General features: G+C 39.8%; 2 protein-coding genes across 35 annotated transcripts in view; one reads left to right on the top strand and one right to left on the bottom strand.

Annotated features, from left to right (window-relative positions):
• Positions 1–16,374, top strand: part of LOC125770109 (N-acetylgalactosaminyltransferase 6-like) — a 156,784-nt gene extending 140,410 nt beyond the window's left edge. For 14 of the 34 annotated variants that reach the window (XM_049439381.1, XM_049439397.1, XM_049439383.1 and 11 more), the window contains 4 exons: positions 12,339–12,715; positions 12,780–13,138; positions 13,205–14,085; positions 14,158–16,372. In XM_049439381.1, the coding sequence (XP_049295338.1) occupies positions 12,339–12,715; positions 12,780–13,138; positions 13,205–14,085; positions 14,158–14,340 (1,800 nt within the window). In that variant the 3' untranslated portion in view covers positions 14,341–16,372. Of the gene's footprint in view, positions 1–9,186; positions 9,490–12,338; positions 12,716–12,779; positions 13,139–13,204; positions 14,086–14,157 lie in introns of those variants that run through there. The other 20 variants (XM_049439375.1, XM_049439378.1, XM_049439377.1 and 17 more) reach the window with 6 other exon arrangements.
• On the bottom strand, positions 5,666–7,368 carry LOC125770112 (ATP-dependent (S)-NAD(P)H-hydrate dehydratase). Its single transcript, XM_049439412.1, has one exon. The coding sequence runs from the start codon at positions 7,328–7,330 to the stop codon at positions 6,350–6,352; it is 981 nt and encodes a 326-aa protein (XP_049295369.1). The 5' UTR covers positions 7,331–7,368; the 3' UTR covers positions 5,666–6,349.
• Positions 16,375–17,156: the final 782 nt, after the last annotated feature.

The following is a 17,156-nucleotide window of genomic DNA, read 5'->3' as shown; positions in this document are numbered from 1 at the left end:
ACCCGGTATATCATGGGATAAATATAACATATTGTTCCCTTTATCGAGCAGCATACTATCGACTTCATCAACGATGACATTTGTGAAATCACGATCACCCAATACGTTCTTCCCATAGAATCTGTCCAGCAAGTAGTCTCGTTGAAAGTTTGCCAGATCACCGTACACCACTTGATGCATAGAGTACGCCTCTTTGCGTTCCTCAATATCATCGCTACAGTTGTGTGATACGTTGATGTCGAACATTCCATAAATATCTGCGTTCACCTCCGAATCTCGCCTAGCGAGTACTGGCGAGCTTGTCACAACGTCTACCTTTTCCCTTAAGAGAGCCTTCATCAATGAGAGGGCTACCACAATTAACGATTTTCCTTCGCCAGTTGATACTTGAGCCAATGTGCTTCGATCGTTCGCCAATAACATTAACACGCTTAGTCTCTGGGTGTCGCGAAGTCGAAATCCTCTCTTAATCTCTATTGCTCTATCAATGACAGCGAGCATTTCCTCGTATGTGTCTAAATGGCGCTCCACGGTGTTATAGTTCGTTTTACCGCGAAATTCTTCAACCCATGTTTTTATCTCATGCTCTGTAAATAATGCCACTGGACTTTCATTGTATGAGATCTTTTTATCTGAAATCTTTTGTATGGATGTTTGCATCTTCGGCAGATGCTTGGATATTTCATCAGATGAAATTTTATCATTCACAATTATTTCTGCTAGTTGGTCTATTTTGAGTTCATCTAGAATCGGTTTATATTTTTCTTCCATTTTAGCTGTCCACTCTTGCAAGCTGCACAGTTTTAAGGTACCAATATCTTCATCCGACAGTTTCCATTTTTGCTTATGTAAATTTAATAGAACACCCAGCACCAAAGCTTCATTTACATCGTTTTCTTTGTCTTTAATTACGTCCAGTAAATCAGTAGCCTTACTTTCTCCAAACATGTTCTCTACAGATCTCATGTAGTAAGTAGCATCCTCTAATTTTTCATCTTTGCTCCATTCTAGAAGTTGCCTCAATTTAACCATCCAGTTGTATTCCTTAAGAAAGTAACACCATTCCGTAAGAGGTATTCCATCGAAAAGCATTGATTCGATTGGAACATTGCTCAACAGACGCAATATCTCATCGACGCACTCTACAGAACAGACACTACCTTGAAGCTCAGTGGCAAATACTAGCAATACTTCCTTGCTTTTTATGTTCCCCAAATAATTTCGCCACTGTTGTGTTTCTTTCAATTTCTTCTGGAAATATGTTTCTAGCTGCAGCAGAACAACTTCATCCATCCAATTGCGTTGACTATAAGCTGCCACAATCCACGTGAATGTGTACGCCTCTTGATCATTATGTACAAAATTGTCCAGCACAGCGTTTATGAAAAAACACATCTCGTTGAAAGATATGTGTATCCCTTCGTGAGTGAAACGTTGTAGCATGTGTTGCAAAATTCCTTTTTGTTTTGAATATTCATATCCCACTTTTTCCAACATTGCTTGTAATTCATGTCGTTTTTCTTCTGGAAAGAAATTTGCTATCATTTTTGAAGCTAATTTTTCATCAAAATGGTCTTGCTCAGCTTCGTTTTGATTACCTTCTGGAAGAACACTTTTTTCCAAATAATTTGTGATGTCTGCAATGCTTTTCAGCATGTCGAAATCGCCAAGAATTTTGGCATATATTTTATCTTTTTGTAATCGTTCTTTACCCAGTTGTAGGTATTCTTCATTTACTGTAAGCTGCACAAACTCATCACCCCTTGAAAGGATGTAATTTTTTGTGTCAGATAAAGAATTATGATCCTCGCAAAGAATTAATTCATCATCTTCATCCCTGTCATAGACTCTCAGATTGATATCGTACACATATGCTAACAATTCTCTACAGCTTTCAGACATCACGCCTTTGCTTCGTATGTATGATGTGAATTTTTTCTTTCCGTCTTCATCCACAATTAGATCTTGTAACTCATATTGTAATGCTCTGCGTTTCACTTCATTCCATCGATCGTAAAGAGCCTTCAGTGTGCTATCTTTTTCAATCATTTCCTTCACTTCATCTACCAGTGGTCTATCATCCAATCCATCCCAAAATCGGTGGATGTGTTTGTGCTGTGGCTTCTTAAGTTCGTTTTGCAAGTTTTCTAAACGTTCTTCAAGCAAATCGGTATATTCTGTTTCCATTACAAATGTCTTCACTGCTCGATTCAGGTCTAAATTATCAATCATCATTTCTTGCGTTACAAACGATGCTAGGTTGTCCCTCAACTCTTGAGTATTTTCAAATAGGTACTGTTTCATCGTACCTAGTATGTTATGTTCGATCATGTTATTTTTTTCTTTAGTTTGCGTAAGATATTTGGATTCATTTTTTATTTTAATAGTATCTATTTGTTTCATTTCGTGTTCCATTTGCGGAGCAGTTGTCAGAGCATGTAGAGAAGCTAGTTTATATTTACCAACAAACATTTGTTCTACGGCATGTAGTTTAGCATTGGTTTCTTCCGATTGCTCGTCGATCAAATGCCCTTTATCAGTATTAAAACGATCCATTAATTGTTTAAGACGTTTACAATCAAGAATGGTCGTGTTCAAATGAATCCAGTCATCTAAATTCGAATATTGACAATTCATAGCAAACGTTTCATCAATGTTATGTTTACCTTTGGAACTAACCGAAATCTTAACTTTTCCATCATTATGTTCTGAACCTGGTTGGAATGGTACATGTCGTTTGAGTGAAAATGTTGCTAAGTCTACTTCTTCACTGTTTTGTTGACTTGATTGAAGATTTTCTGCCAATGTTTCAGAATTCTGTTGCTGGGTAGTAGTATTCTGAATTTCTTCAACTTCTTCACAACATTGAGCCACAGGACTTTGAACATTGTTCTCTTCTTCTATAAACAACCTTCCTAAAAAGTACTCCTTAAGTTCATCTACCTGTTGTTGTTGTTGTGCTGCAAGTTGCTCTTCAAAAGCTCGTCTCTGTGCAGCTTGTTCCATTTCTTTTTGCCTTTCCATTTCAGCAGCTTGTTGTTGCTCATATTCTCGCTTCTTTTGTTCTGCTTGAATTTCCGCTTCTACGGTGTTCATAAATGTAGAATAAGTATTTAAAATTCGCTGCCTTGAAATTGTTTTCTTTCCTACAGCTTTGGATTGATGCTCGCGCCCTATATCTGATCTACTATTATTTCTTTCTTGTAATGTTGCCATAGTTTTGTTCTCAATCTTTGATTCTGTTATGCCAGCAAATGGATAACCAGTGTCCTTCTTGTATGGACAGCGTACTCTATCATCTGCACTGGAGGTATAGTAATTTATCTTGAGACTGCTATTTTCATCTCTTCCGTAATATTTAGGCCATGTACCTGGACCAAAAATTCTTACATTGTCATATTCCATGTAGGCCATATCCCATCCTCTTTTGCCATTGCGACCATTTACACCCCCTTTGCCATTGATTCCGTCAGCTCCACTTTTGGTTACAATTTTAGCTCTAACATTCTGATTACCCTCCAAACACACTATTTTGACTTCGCCAGGTTTACCACCTTCTCCGCCCAAACCAAACTGCCCTCCGGGTTTACCCGCTTCTCCTGCCGTTCCTTCGTACAATAGAAATATTTGGTAACCAAATCCATTATGGTACGAATATGTGATACCATGTCCATCTTCAGTCTTAGATTTCAGGAATAAGTGACAACCTGTAGGATTTACCGCTTGTAAAGTAGATTTAAATACATCGATGTCTTCGGTAGTATCGGTGATGAAAGGAAAATACTTTTGCGTCCATCCTACTTCAATTGTGTCAGATTTACTTAGTAAGCTTCTAAAAGTTTTTCCAAGAAATCCTGGAGGAGATAAAATATTAGAAGGAAGGGGAAACAAAGAATCAAACTCCGATCTACTAATACCCTTTCCATCTTCACCCGCCTTCCCATTGCCGCCATCTTGGCCATTGCTACCATTTCCTCCATTGGCAGAAATTGTTAAATTCTCTGAGCCTTTCATACTTTTGGCAAGTATCAAAACGTTGCCTCCGCTTCTGCCAGCTATTCCATCTTTTCCATTCAAACCAGTCCCGTCTTCGCCAGTCCCAGCATTTCGTTCGTATTTATGACAACTATCTTTTCCAGACACGTTCCAGTGAACCGGTTGGGAAACCATTATTTCTTTTGCATAAACTACAATATTCCGTCCGCGCCATACTTCCTTCTCAAGATTAGCGTCAATCGTAAAGATCGTACCGGCGATGAAACGAACCTCTTCGATATTAGGATTGTTTGAAACTTCGTTCTCTACCTTGGATAATACGGAATTCAGAACTATCTGTCTACCAAAAACCTCGACAACCTGCCGATCATCGATGTTCTTTAGAGAAAAAGTAACTTCTTCTTGTTTCATGATGGATTTTAGTGTTGTTTTTTTTTTATTCAAGAAGAACGGCCTCGGCGTATTGCTTGGATTCAATTTTTAATATTTATTATTTATAAGTGGTGTTCAATTTTCGTTAAAATGAAAGTGCTCGAATAAGTTTGTTAATTACTTTGGACATTGAGGAAACAGGGTTATTTGCTCAATACTGCATATTTCTGATAGGCAATCGTTTTTTTGCGTTTGTCAATCAAGTTGTAGGTGTCAAAGTAAAGAGTTGAATTGATGATGGAAAACCTTAACAAAATTTTACAAACAGCTAACCACAAAACTATGTTATTTTATTTTACTTCACATTTGAAACGTTCGTGTCTTTTCGATTCACTCGCGGCAACAATCGTACGAACACTTGTTGCTAACACTCACAGATGAGTCGTTGGTTTGGTGGTACTTGATTACGACACGTTCACCACACCTTTACAATTGGTCTGATTTTTTTTTCACACGGTATGCACTACATCAAATTTAAATTCACGTCTTTGATTTGTTTTACGCGCAAGTTTTCGCTAATTTTTACAGGTTTTTTTAAAAGAAAATATTCCTTAACTTCACATAACACAGCAATGCATAAAGAAACAACTGCTTCTACGAAGCTAGTGAGTATCCCTTACAAATGATCCCAAAAAAGCTTTATCAGTCAACTTTGATATCTTATCGTGGTTATTTATTTTTTATTGATTATTTTCAGCAGAAATATTCCGAGCATTGCACAACCCTTTAACATCAGCGTTAAATGTTATCTATAATTGCTGTAAAAAGAGTTAGCCAATGTATTAAAATATTTTTTTTTTTTTATTCATAAAGAACGGCCTGGCCGTATTGCTTTGAAATATTATGTTATCACAAGAATAGATGTACTGCCCAGAGGGCTTTGTAATAAAAAAAAAACTATGATGCGACCCAGAAGCGTCATTGCATAGGATTAAGCGGTTCACGCACTAGATCAAAATTTAATTTTGACTTTCCGTTGCGGTTGTTGTTGGGGGGGGGCAACCCCTTTTTCGGATCAAGCTTCTTTGGAAAAGACTGATGGGTGAGTTTTCTGGATGATGAGACAGGCCAAGATGAGAAAAGGAGCGAAGAGAAGAAAGAGACAGAGAGAGAAGAAGAAATTTGAAGCGAAATCGCAAGGAGCACTATTTGAGTAGTGGATGATAATAACATATTTGTTATAAATATTACCATACATCGTAAATATTCAATTAATACTATACCAATGTGTTGATAATTTCTGTTTTCCATTTTTCTGCAGATATTTTGCAATATTCTTTATTAGATATCTTTGGTATTTTATAATTTCCACACTCCCACTCCTTAAAGATGAAAATAGATTCTTATTCTTATGTTTAGCTTCGCCCCTAGTTGAATGTGTTATAAAACCGTGCAAAAATGTAAATTCGTACGCAACTATTTAACCGATTGACCAGTCCTTGACCGTACTTGCTGAGAGGTGATTCATGAGACGATGAACTAGATAATTCAGACTGACGACCCTGCGTTCTAATTATTTCATTTTAAACTTCTTCGCCTGACCTTAGTCTATTGGCCCTGCTATTCTTAAAATTACCACGCTATTAAAATACCATCACCTGTAGAATTCGCTTGGAAATAAACTTTCCCTCGGATAAGTCGCGACTGGTCGCTAGTCTGTTCGTTGGAGCAACATCGACTGTGTTTGTTTTGTGTTTTTCGTTACCCTCTAACGTTTCGTTGCATCGCTTAGTGTGGGGAATTTGTCGGCCAATTGTCAAACCAGGCTGCCGGAGCTAAAGTACATGGATACAACAACGAGCACACTGATGATGATAACGCTAAAAGTGACGATGATAAGAGAACGTGTAGACCTGAGGTATCGATAAATGAGCAACACCGTCGAGTGATCCGTACGATAGAAGCTCCGGTGCGACCATCCCTAATCCTTCTTGTGCTCAAACAGGTCATCAAACACGGGATGAATTTGGTCGATCATATCGCTACAAGTCATGCTACGTCCCTTCAGCTTGAACGCATACTTGTTGCACGTTTTCGTAAGTGTACTGGCCGCAAAGCAGGCAACCATAGCCGGGCTAATTTCTTGCTTAGACTCCAACGCCCAATAGTAGAAAGTGGCCAACGAGCCGGCAAGCAAATCCCCCTGACCGCCACAGCGCCGTCCGGAACCACCCTGTGGGCATTCGTACTTCTCCAGCGATAGCGAGTCGTAGATCCGATCGTTTAGGCCCTTTTCGATCACAGTCACACCGGCACCAAGCCGACCCAGCGAAAGCATTATTTGATCCCGATCCTTTCCAAACAGCCGACAAAATTCGATGGCATTCGGCGTCAGTATGACACCGTAATAATCCTTCACCAAACCGATATCCTGCGTGATTAGAAACAGTCCGTCCGCATCGATGATAAGCGGTTTCTGTAGCTGGCGACAGATTTTGATCAACTCGGCCACCGTCTGCATAATCTGTCTGTTCCGCCCAAGCCCCGGTCCGATGACAAGCACATGCAGTCGCTCTAACCACGGTTCGATCTGAATGATGGCGTTATTGGAATCAAGCAACGGATGCACAATCAGTTCCGGGCTGTACGATTTGATGACCTGAGCGGCCGCATCCGGACAAAACACATGCACCAGATCCGCGCCCACCTTCAGTGCACTTATCGCTGCAAAATACGGTGCCCCGGTGTATTCGAGCGAACCGCCCACGATGCCGATCCGGCCAGCCTGCCCCTTGTGACGGTCCGTGTCGAGATGAGGCACTATGTTACGGGCCCGCTCCAGCAGCGGGGATTTGTTTTCCGACGACATTCCGGAACGGGTTGAAATTTTCGCAACCCGAGCAATGATGTTTTTGTTTTTTATGATTTGTTTTATCGCAGCGGCTACAATTTCGTTTGGCATTGTTTTGCTACAACTGTCATTCGCTCACAGCCGTGTACGAAACAATAGCGGCGGTGTGTAGTTTTGTGTTTTATCTGTTTTCTATCTAGTTTGCTAACTACATTGCGAAGCAATGTTACCTAGATAAATAAGAAACGAAAACGCATGTAGATAAAATGTATCTTTTCGTTAAAGTGGTCCAATTAGTTTAGTCGTGTAATTACCATGCAACAACCACATTCTTGGGCGGAGTTATACCAGTTGACGCATGGATCTCGGTCACATTCCTACCCCTTGAACAATCCTATTCATCGTTATTCCTACCCTATTCCTTCAGTTTAAATTGGTAGTTTTCGGAATTCACTTTTGGAAGTCCATTTAGTTTCGTGTATTTCGAATCCGATGGTAATATCGTTTATACCTGTAAGTTATTTAGTCTGCTTAATTTATTTGCATGAATTATAAATATAAATATAGCAAAATGAGCAAAAAGCTATTGCATCAAATAAGAAAGTGTTGTCATCAGGTTTTCCTCATTAGTTTCAATGTTTTCTCAAAATACAGACTCAACTTAATGATATGTGCTTTCTAAAATAACAAATGTTATATTCATTAAATCGATAAATAACACGATAATACAGGAATTGGTATGCAAAAAAAACTAAATATTTTAAAATATAAGGAAAGGAGACTCAATCGAAATATTTGCTATGTCCATAGAGTATTTGTTTCATTTATGTTGTAATGTTAACCGCAATTTAGAACTCATAAAATACAATCATAGTGTTGGTTGGTACTGATATTTTCAAGCAATAATTTATTTATTTTTTGTTTTTGCTCCTTAAGAACGGCCAGGCCGTATCTAGACTTATTTTACCAAGTACCAGGATAGTCAGTCCTTGCTACGGGGAGACGATCCGAATGTGATTTGATACCCAGTCCAGTCGTGTGGCCCGGCGCCGTTTATCGCATACACCACCGGGCCTGCAATAAATTTTTTATAACTACAAAATTTTATACAAAGCTACAAACGCGTCCATGACTTAAGCGGTGAGATCATTCCCAATAATGGCCGTAAATGACTTCATTTACATGTGTTACATTCCTTAACGGTACACGTTTCTCTATCCCTGTCATCCTTTCTCTTGTGCGTTCATTTCGTTGGCAATCGTTCGTCATTTTGTTATTTTCTATTTGATGTTGTTTCCCTTAAAATGGAACTTTTGCAATCCCGCACGATCGCTCCCGAATATTGTAAAAGCAAGGTCAATAAACTGGAGGTATTTAATGTGCAATGTATAACACAATAAGATCGCCTTTCACCATTTGTTCGTACAATAGGGCAAATAAGAAATACAATACAGCAAAAAGCACTGGATAAAAGTGCAATCTTTCTCCAACGTAAAAGGACACAACACGATCGAGAATGGCAGACTAAAATCAAAAGCAAGATGTTGAACCATATCCTGTTCGATATGAACATTTGCTCGGTACAATGTTCGACTTTCACTAACGAATTCTATCGGCTATACAACGTCCAAAAATTGGACCTCATCGCGTGTCTCGCCGTCTCGATCGAACTCGCTCTGATTACGAAATATGCGAATTAATCGAATACAATGCTGCGTGGTAACCACAAACCATGGAACGATGGCCGTTAACGAACGAGAAGCCCACAACAGAACGAAATTTCGGGTTCCAAAAAGAGGGAAAAAACAAGTAACAGAAACCCACCAAACACTGTCAACCTGCTCTAATGAAGGACCAACATTCGTGTCGCTGTTGCCGCGAAGAAGACATTCTTTTTTTGGTGTGATTTAGGCACACACACACTGAACCGCCGGGTCAGTGTGGTATCGCGATGTATTCGGCCCTTATGCTTTGGGGAACCGAGCCGCTCGCAGGCAACTCGATTCCGCACGGTTTGTGTCAGTTTTTATCTGTGCCTTTCGTTGCTCGGACGTGTTCGGACAATACGCCCGGAGAGATATATTTCTCCAAAGAGTAACTCGTAAGCGTCAAGTACAACTGCAGCATAATGATGGTGGTTTAATGTGTGACAAATTTGGTAAAAATGTGACAAGACGTATATTGGGAGCAGCACGTGGAAGTATCGCCCAGTAATCGCCATGCGCGTTCCAAGATTTTTACGACAACTTAAACGATCCTCGCATCGAAAGGTACGGATGGATTAAGAATTTTTGGGAAGCACCGGAGCCGTTCTTCTTGTTCGAGAAGCCCAATAAAACTCCGTGAAGATGATACCGTATGCATTGCGGAACCATAATCGTATCGGTCGTTAGTCTTAAAATGCGAAATTTAAAACAAAACTCGTTCTACACAGTGGCGGCATTCTAGCCATGGTACCTTATAAATCAAACGATACCCCACTTAAAGGAAGTGGAGATATAGAGGAAATTCACAACATCTTCTTTTTAAGCCATCTTCAGTGGCCTTGTCCACGAATTTCCCACCACCCATTGTGTTTTCGTGTGCGTGTGTGTGTTTGCTTACGCCGACTAAAGTTTATGTGTGCGATTGTAAAACCCAAAAAAAAATCTTTTTGTGTGTAACATCTTCTTAGTGTGCGCTTTATCTGCCCGTTTGCTAATTAATTAATTCAGAAAAAAATAACTAAATCGAACCTACAATAGGAAACACAAGCATAAGTGTTGTGTGATATTTTTTTTTTGTATTTTGATCAGTTCGCTTCGATTTTTGCCTTCGTTTCAATGGTTCGTTTGTTTACGCAGCAAACAAAGTGACTACGCGAGGGCATATTGTCGTACCGTCTCACAGATGCTACAATGCTCAGCACAAACTCTGCTAATAATAATTCCATCCAGTGCAGTTTGATGACAAATTCCTTCGTCACGGTTTTGTGTTCACTTGTGCGAGCGAATGATTAATGTTTGCTTTCCACCTTACCACGGCAACCGAAAGCAACACGACCGTACACGGCGTCGGGGAAAACCGAACTTTAAGGCGCAAACAATTGTCGTAAAGAAATAAACTTAAACCAATCCTGCTCATAAAACACACGCTAACCGGCAAACTAATGGCTTGGTCACGAATGGAAACAACCAACCAAAGCTAAAAGGGCGAACGGTTACAAATTAGCCTCAAATGCTCATCAATCGCGCGTTGTGGCATATGTGTGTGTTTATACGCGGAGAGGGCTACAACCGGCGATAAGGGTGGTTTGTAATTAATAAAATCTGATTTTATCATCCACCCGGTATGTTGATGTTAGGAGTTTGACTTTGGGGGTGGCGACCCAATGGTTATTACTTCGCTGCTGCGTAGTGGCACATTGGGACAAACATTGCGTGTTGCCGTGGTTTCGAGTGTCCAAGCAATGAAACGGATGTCACTATCAAGTGTGGGCTACAATGGTAACAATCCCGCCATAACGCTCGGATAGCTTTTATCATGAACGGAGCAGGAAAGCGAAGTACGATGATAAGCAAATGTGCATTAAGTTTCGATTGCAGGGTTTTACAAAGGTTGGCAAAGTTGATACAAAAAATTAGAAAAAAAAATTTCTTTGAAGTTGTAAAAGACATGTGAAAGTTTTTCACTTAAAAAGAAAACAAAATTGAAGAAAAGTTACTAAAAAGTTTTTTAAAAAAATAATTACAAATATTTAACCCTTGTAAGTACTAAAAACTTTGACAATATTAACATATGTATAGGAAAAAAACTCAAACAACTAGGAAAAAAACTGCAAAATGTTAATTTACTGACCACGTTAACCTAATAAGAGAAGAAAAACCTTAACGTGTTTGGTATGTGGCTGCATTTTATTTGTAAACTAACAGCTCGTACCTCCCTTAGACCAAACACTCATGCAATTACGCTTAAAACTCACCAAGGCTATGCTTAGATGGCATGTTGTATGATGCCATCTGGCCATAGGTTTGGTGATAAAAAATAAAGCAAAAACAAACAAAAAACAAAATTATGCCACTCATCCAAGCCATTACATTTTACGTTCACTTGCACTGGCTTCGTTTTGCCCGTCTTTACGGGCGTTTAAGTCTTGTGTTACGATGAAATTAAAAAAAAACATACATACAAAACGCAAAAAAACGCTTCGGGCTACAACGTTTAGTGTCATATGTTACTCTTGAAATTATTTTAATTGAAGTTATATTTTTTTACACGACACTAACCCAAATTTCAGTAACGAAAAGTTTGTAGCAACCGAATTCTTTAATATACGTTCGTTATATATTAACATATAATTTGTAATTTGCAATCAGTAGATATGACTTGATACACAAGACCATGTGTACCTCATCAAGTGTAATTTATTTTACATATCAATATGAACATCAAAAGCAGCCAATATCTCTTCAACAGAATTGAGAAGATGCTCTGCTACCGTTTCTGCTTCACACGCTACCTTCAAGGTCGTAGCGTCGAACATCAACGGCTTGTTCTCTCAATTATCGAATGTCTTCTTTCGTTTGTTAACGATTTTGCAATGTTAGTTTAGCTCATTCGAGGATCGGGTACTCGATCGATCGTTCGTTCTCATCCCTTTTGTCCAGAGATCGATTCCTGTCAATTACTGTCGGATGGTGATGTGCTAGATGAATGGTTTTCCAATACACTAAAACCTGCAGACAGAAAATTGTTTCAAATTGCCATCCACATTGTCCATAATTGAACAATAATTCAACTATTCAGACTTGTTTTTCTTAAAATTGACTCTCTTTTTGTATATGAGACAGAACAAAGAAAACAAATTTACCCTCAAATATTGCCAGTCACGTCTTGATCTTTCTAGATCGTGGAACTTTGTCTATACATAAACTTCTAGGTTAGACTATCCCATACATAAAATAATAAACAGAAAAAAACACTCGTTTCATGTCTCAACTTGCTCTTCATTGGACAATACGTATGTAAATTAATTTTATTCACTGTCGCCTTGGTTCATCATTCACCAACTCATCCACTCATCCGCTGCCGGTTAATTAACTGTTTTGTTTTGATCGCTTCCCCCACCTTGCTATCCTAGCCTCTGTTTGGTGAGTTGATTGTGAAGCTACTGTTTCTCGTTTGCTGCGGTATAATCACGGTACTGCTGATCATTCACAAGTACGACAATTTGGATAACTTCAAGCGAACGCTCTATCACCGATACGCCGATGATGGCGACGAGTTCTTTGCGATGCCGCGCAATGTTGACGGTGAAAAGATGGATTGGCACAATTACGAACAAATGGAGGAAGAGGTGAAACGGAACGGTCCCGGTGAACATGGTCGACCGTACAAGCTTACCAGCAAGAAAGATATCGCACTCAACGATAAGCTGTTCAAGGAGAATGGTTATTCGGCGGTGGTTAGTGATATGATCGCGTTAAATCGCTCAGTACCGGACATACGACATCCAAAGTTGGTAGATTGTGTGTGTGTAGATTGGACGGCACTTATTATCCTGGATTTTGCTTTTTTATAGTTGCCGCACCAAGGTATATCTTAAGGAACTCCCAACGGTAAGCGTGATCGTGATCTTCTACAACGAACACTGGAGTGCGCTGCTCCGCACAGTGTACAGTGTCCTGAACCGATCTCCTCCTTCACTGCTGAAGGAAATCATACTGGTGAACGATCACAGTACGAAACCATTTCTTTGGGCACCTCTGCGAGAGTTTGTGGAAACGGAACTGACGCCCAAGGTGCGTCTAGTGGATCTTCCTGAGCGATCTGGTTTGATCGTTGCACGAATGGCGGGTGCCCGAGAGGCTCGGGGTGACGTACTGATCGTGCTGGATTCACACACGGAAGTTAATACCAACTGGCTACCTCCCCTATTGGGTATGTGTAAGGATTTATTTCTATCAAGCGAATAGCGCAATCTAACTCCAGCTGGTCTTATTGTAGAACCTATCGCTGAAGACTACCGCACGTGCGTTTGTCCGTTCATCGATGTGATCGCACACGACACGTTTCAGTATCGGTCGCAAGATGAAGGCAAACGTGGTGCCTTCGATTGGAAGTTCTACTACAAACGTTTGCCACTTCTGCCGGGTGATCTTGATGATCCGACGAAACCCTTCAACAGCCCAGTAATGGCGGGTGGATTGTTCGCTATTAGTGCCAAATTTTTCTGGGAACTCGGCGGATACGATGAGGGGCTGGACATTTGGGGCGGTGAACAGTACGAGTTGAGCTTCAAAATCTGGCAATGCGGAGGTCGTCTTGTCGATGCGCCCTGTTCCCGTGTCGGACATGTCTATCGAGGATACGCACCGTTCGGCAATCCGCGTGGCGTTAACTTTGTGGTGCGAAACTTCAAGCGCGTCGCCGAAGTGTGGATGGATGAGTACAGTCAGTTCCTGTACGAACGTAATCCACAGTTCGCCAAAACGGATCCGGGCGATTTAAGCAACCAGCGAGATCTACGGGAAAGACTGCAGTGTAAACCGTTCAAATGGTTCCTGGAAGTGGTGGCACCGGATTTACTGGTACGCTACCCGCCCCGCGATCCGCAACCATTCGCATCCGGTCGGGTGCAGAGTGTGGCCAATCCGAAACTATGTCTCGACTCGTTGAACCATCAGGCGAAGCAACCGATCGGGCTGTATACGTGCGCTTCGAACAAAACTCACCCGCAGAACAACCAGTTCTTCACGCTGTCTTACCATCGGGACATTCGTGTGCGAAGCAACGATAAGTGTCTGGATGCGGCCAAACTGAACGATGAGATTGTACTGTTTAGCTGCCACGAGTCTCAGGGCAATCAGATGTGGCGATATGATTATGTGAGTAGAACTGTGCGAAACTAAAAGGACAACGCTTGATTTTTGTTTACTCACCCACAACTTCGTCACCAGGTTTCGAAAATGATCATCCACGGTAAAGACCACCTAGGGCAGTGCCTTGAAGCGGATCTCTCCACTAACAAGTTGTTCATCAGAAGCTGTGATAGGGATAAACCGTCCCAGAAGTGGAATTGGGGTTACATCAACTTTGTGCACCTGCAGAATTGGGATGTTTATGGAGCAAAGTTTCTGTAACGAAACTAATCCATTTGCCACTGTTTGTGTTTCAGTGCCTTTTAATGAAAGCATGTGTAGTGCCAAAATCAGATGTCAAAATCGTGTTGCCTTTTAGATTATGAAATTCATGTTGTATACGTTTCAGTGTTTGAATCATCACATTAGACTGTATTTAGATGTATTCTGTACGTTCAATAGATGTAATACAATCTTACTTTATAATTCTGGTGAATGTAAATATTTCCTTTAGTAAGAAAAACAACTTTCTCTAATTAAATTAATTGTTAGACAAGCAATTGTAATTAAAATATTTAAAAATTAAGGTAACAATAAAGTACGCACTTTACCGTACAAACGAATTTAAAATATTTGACCACTGTTGAATTTAAATCGACCCACAGTGGGAAGCTAAAGCGACATCTAGTGGCAATCTAAAGAAACCAAAATTCAAACCGTGTGCTTTGTCGTTATTTATTTAAGCAGCATCTTCGTTTTTTTTTTGAACGATTAATTTAATAATTTTTTAAATTTTTGTTTTTTGTGCAATTTTATTTTTATTGCTTTAACAAAAATTTATAATAAAAATAATTAAATTTATCTGATTGGGGTTATTTTTCCATTTTTCATTTTTAATACAATAGCGTGGACACATCTGTAACACACGCTCAGTCCCGTTTCAAATCCAATTAGGGATTAAAGGTACTGGTTTCGTGAAAATTAAGTATAAATTGTGGACGAGTTGCCAACAAACCATTCCCTTAGCCAATTCAACAAGAGTTAAAAATTGGATAAAAAAAATCTTCATACAACAACACAGTCTGGAAACAATTTATCCAAAGGTTTTGTATGTTTTCACACCATAAACACCTCGGTTCGGGTAAAGAGCAAATAATAAAAACTCAAATTATGTACGTTTATCTAACATTTATCAAGTGCTAATTGTTTTTTAAGCTACTCACTCGTCGTACATGCCTCCCCTATGATTGTTTCTGTGGTTTCCCCCCTTTTTTATGTGTTGGAACAATAACAAAAAAAGGGAAAACCTATGCTTTTCTCGAGTACGCAGACATTTCACCTTGTAATTGACAATCGCCTTTCTAAATTATATCGCAGCAGCATCTCGTAAAGAAGGAACGTTTGGATCTACAACTTCTTTGCTTCAACATCAATACAACTCCCCTTGTGCAATTGCACCCCTAAAATGCATCCCATGCACAGGTTAGCTGTATGCGTTGGAAATATGTGTTTTTTATCTTTCGTTTTCTTTGCTTTTCATCCATTCTTTCATTTTCCATCAACGGGCTTAAGGGGGTTTTCGTTTTGCTTGATGAAAATTCATCATCCGTAGCTCATTACAAAAAATGTGATTTTTTTCCTTGTTCAGCTGCATGTCTTACACGTCGTACGGGTGGGAAAATCGTGGAATGAAGGAAACGCTTAGAGATAGAGAGAGAGGGAGAGAGAGAGAGAGAGAGAGAGAGAGAGAGAGAAAGAGGAATGCCACAATTAAAATCCATCCTTCCATTCTTCTGCAGTTGCCGTAGCAATGCAAGCCTTATACGTTTTTTTAAGTAAAGAACAACGAAGACGAACAACGAAAAAAAATAAGAAGCACAGCATTCAAGAAAGACCACGTTTTACTCCATCCAAATGTGAATTTCATAAGCCAAAGAGTTTGGTAATGCAATTTCTTATCATGCATGGTAATGATCCAAATAAATGTCCAAAGATTAATATCCAGAGCAAGTTGTCATTCTGATGAATTTTCGGTAGAATCGTTTGAGAAAAGCGTACAAACACAAATGTGTTTGTCTAATATTAAAACTAAGCAACAAATTATATCGTTGAAATGTGTTTTACTCACATTGAATTCTTATCGTGCCATTCAATCGTTTAAAAGTTTCTCTTTTGTCTTATATTATTCTTGATTGTATAGCGTTGTACACTACAGCGTGGGAGGTAGATCAAGAGCCTAGGGAATGCAAATTAGCTTCCTGCACAAACGCAGCAACCAGACAGCTTTCAATGTCAATCATACCCTTCAAAGAGGCAAACAGAAAAGTATATTATTTTTACGATTTCTATATCCCCATTGCAAAGGTTCCGGTTTCCGAACCAACCGTAGCTAGGTTTATGAGTCTTCAGCCATGCTTGCTTATTATTGTTAGGATTCTTTCTCTGGTTCACAAGGTTTAGGCGCCTCGGATCTTCCGACCGGCGAATACCGGAACCAAATCCATTCCTTAATGGTTCTGTCAACTGTGGCGAAGTTTTCGTTCCAAATCGTTTTATGTTTCGTCGGGCTTACTCGAAACCCTTTTCTGGAAAGCGTGTATGTTAATGAAATTTGAAGCCAACATGAAAAGACCACCAACCAATCTATTGATCTTTATTATTATATTACAAATGTATTTCTGATCCTCTTTTTTAGGTAAAATCTTTCATGAATATATTTTCTATTCTTTACCTTCTTCAACACACCAGAGTAGGATGCAAACGTTGAACAATAAAAAACCACTCAGCATGATCCGTCTAAAGAAAACATGCAAATGCAAAAAAAAATATCGCTACCTCCTCTACTCATTCGGACTTCGAAAACGATCAAGTCCCTGCTGCCTATTCGTTGCCAACCGTCCTGGGCAGTTCCGCCGTGCACTGCTGGACACCAGATGTTTGCAATAAAAATGGCAACCGGAACGGTGGTAACAGCAATACTCCGACACCCGAAGGGCCAACCTTCATCCCCATTAGGAAGGGTCACCCCACCCTTCTGATGAGATAGAAACCCGTACCATACAGTGCGAAGTGCATCGGTAACGATTTGGACCGAGAAT

The sequence above is a fragment of the Anopheles funestus genome, chromosome 3RL (genome assembly GCF_943734845.2).
Source record: "Anopheles funestus chromosome 3RL, idAnoFuneDA-416_04, whole genome shotgun sequence".
NCBI classification, from domain to species: domain Eukaryota; kingdom Metazoa; phylum Arthropoda; class Insecta; order Diptera; family Culicidae; genus Anopheles; species Anopheles funestus.
The sequence above is the reverse complement of the archived record's forward strand: the minus strand, read 5'-3'. Positions and strand labels throughout refer to the sequence as shown.

What these genes read in the sequence shown, in the direction of transcription:
- LOC125770112 (XM_049439412.1), bottom strand. Translation starts at nt 7,330, where the DNA reads ATGCCAAACGAAATTGTAGCCGCTGCGATAAAACAAATCATAAAAAAC.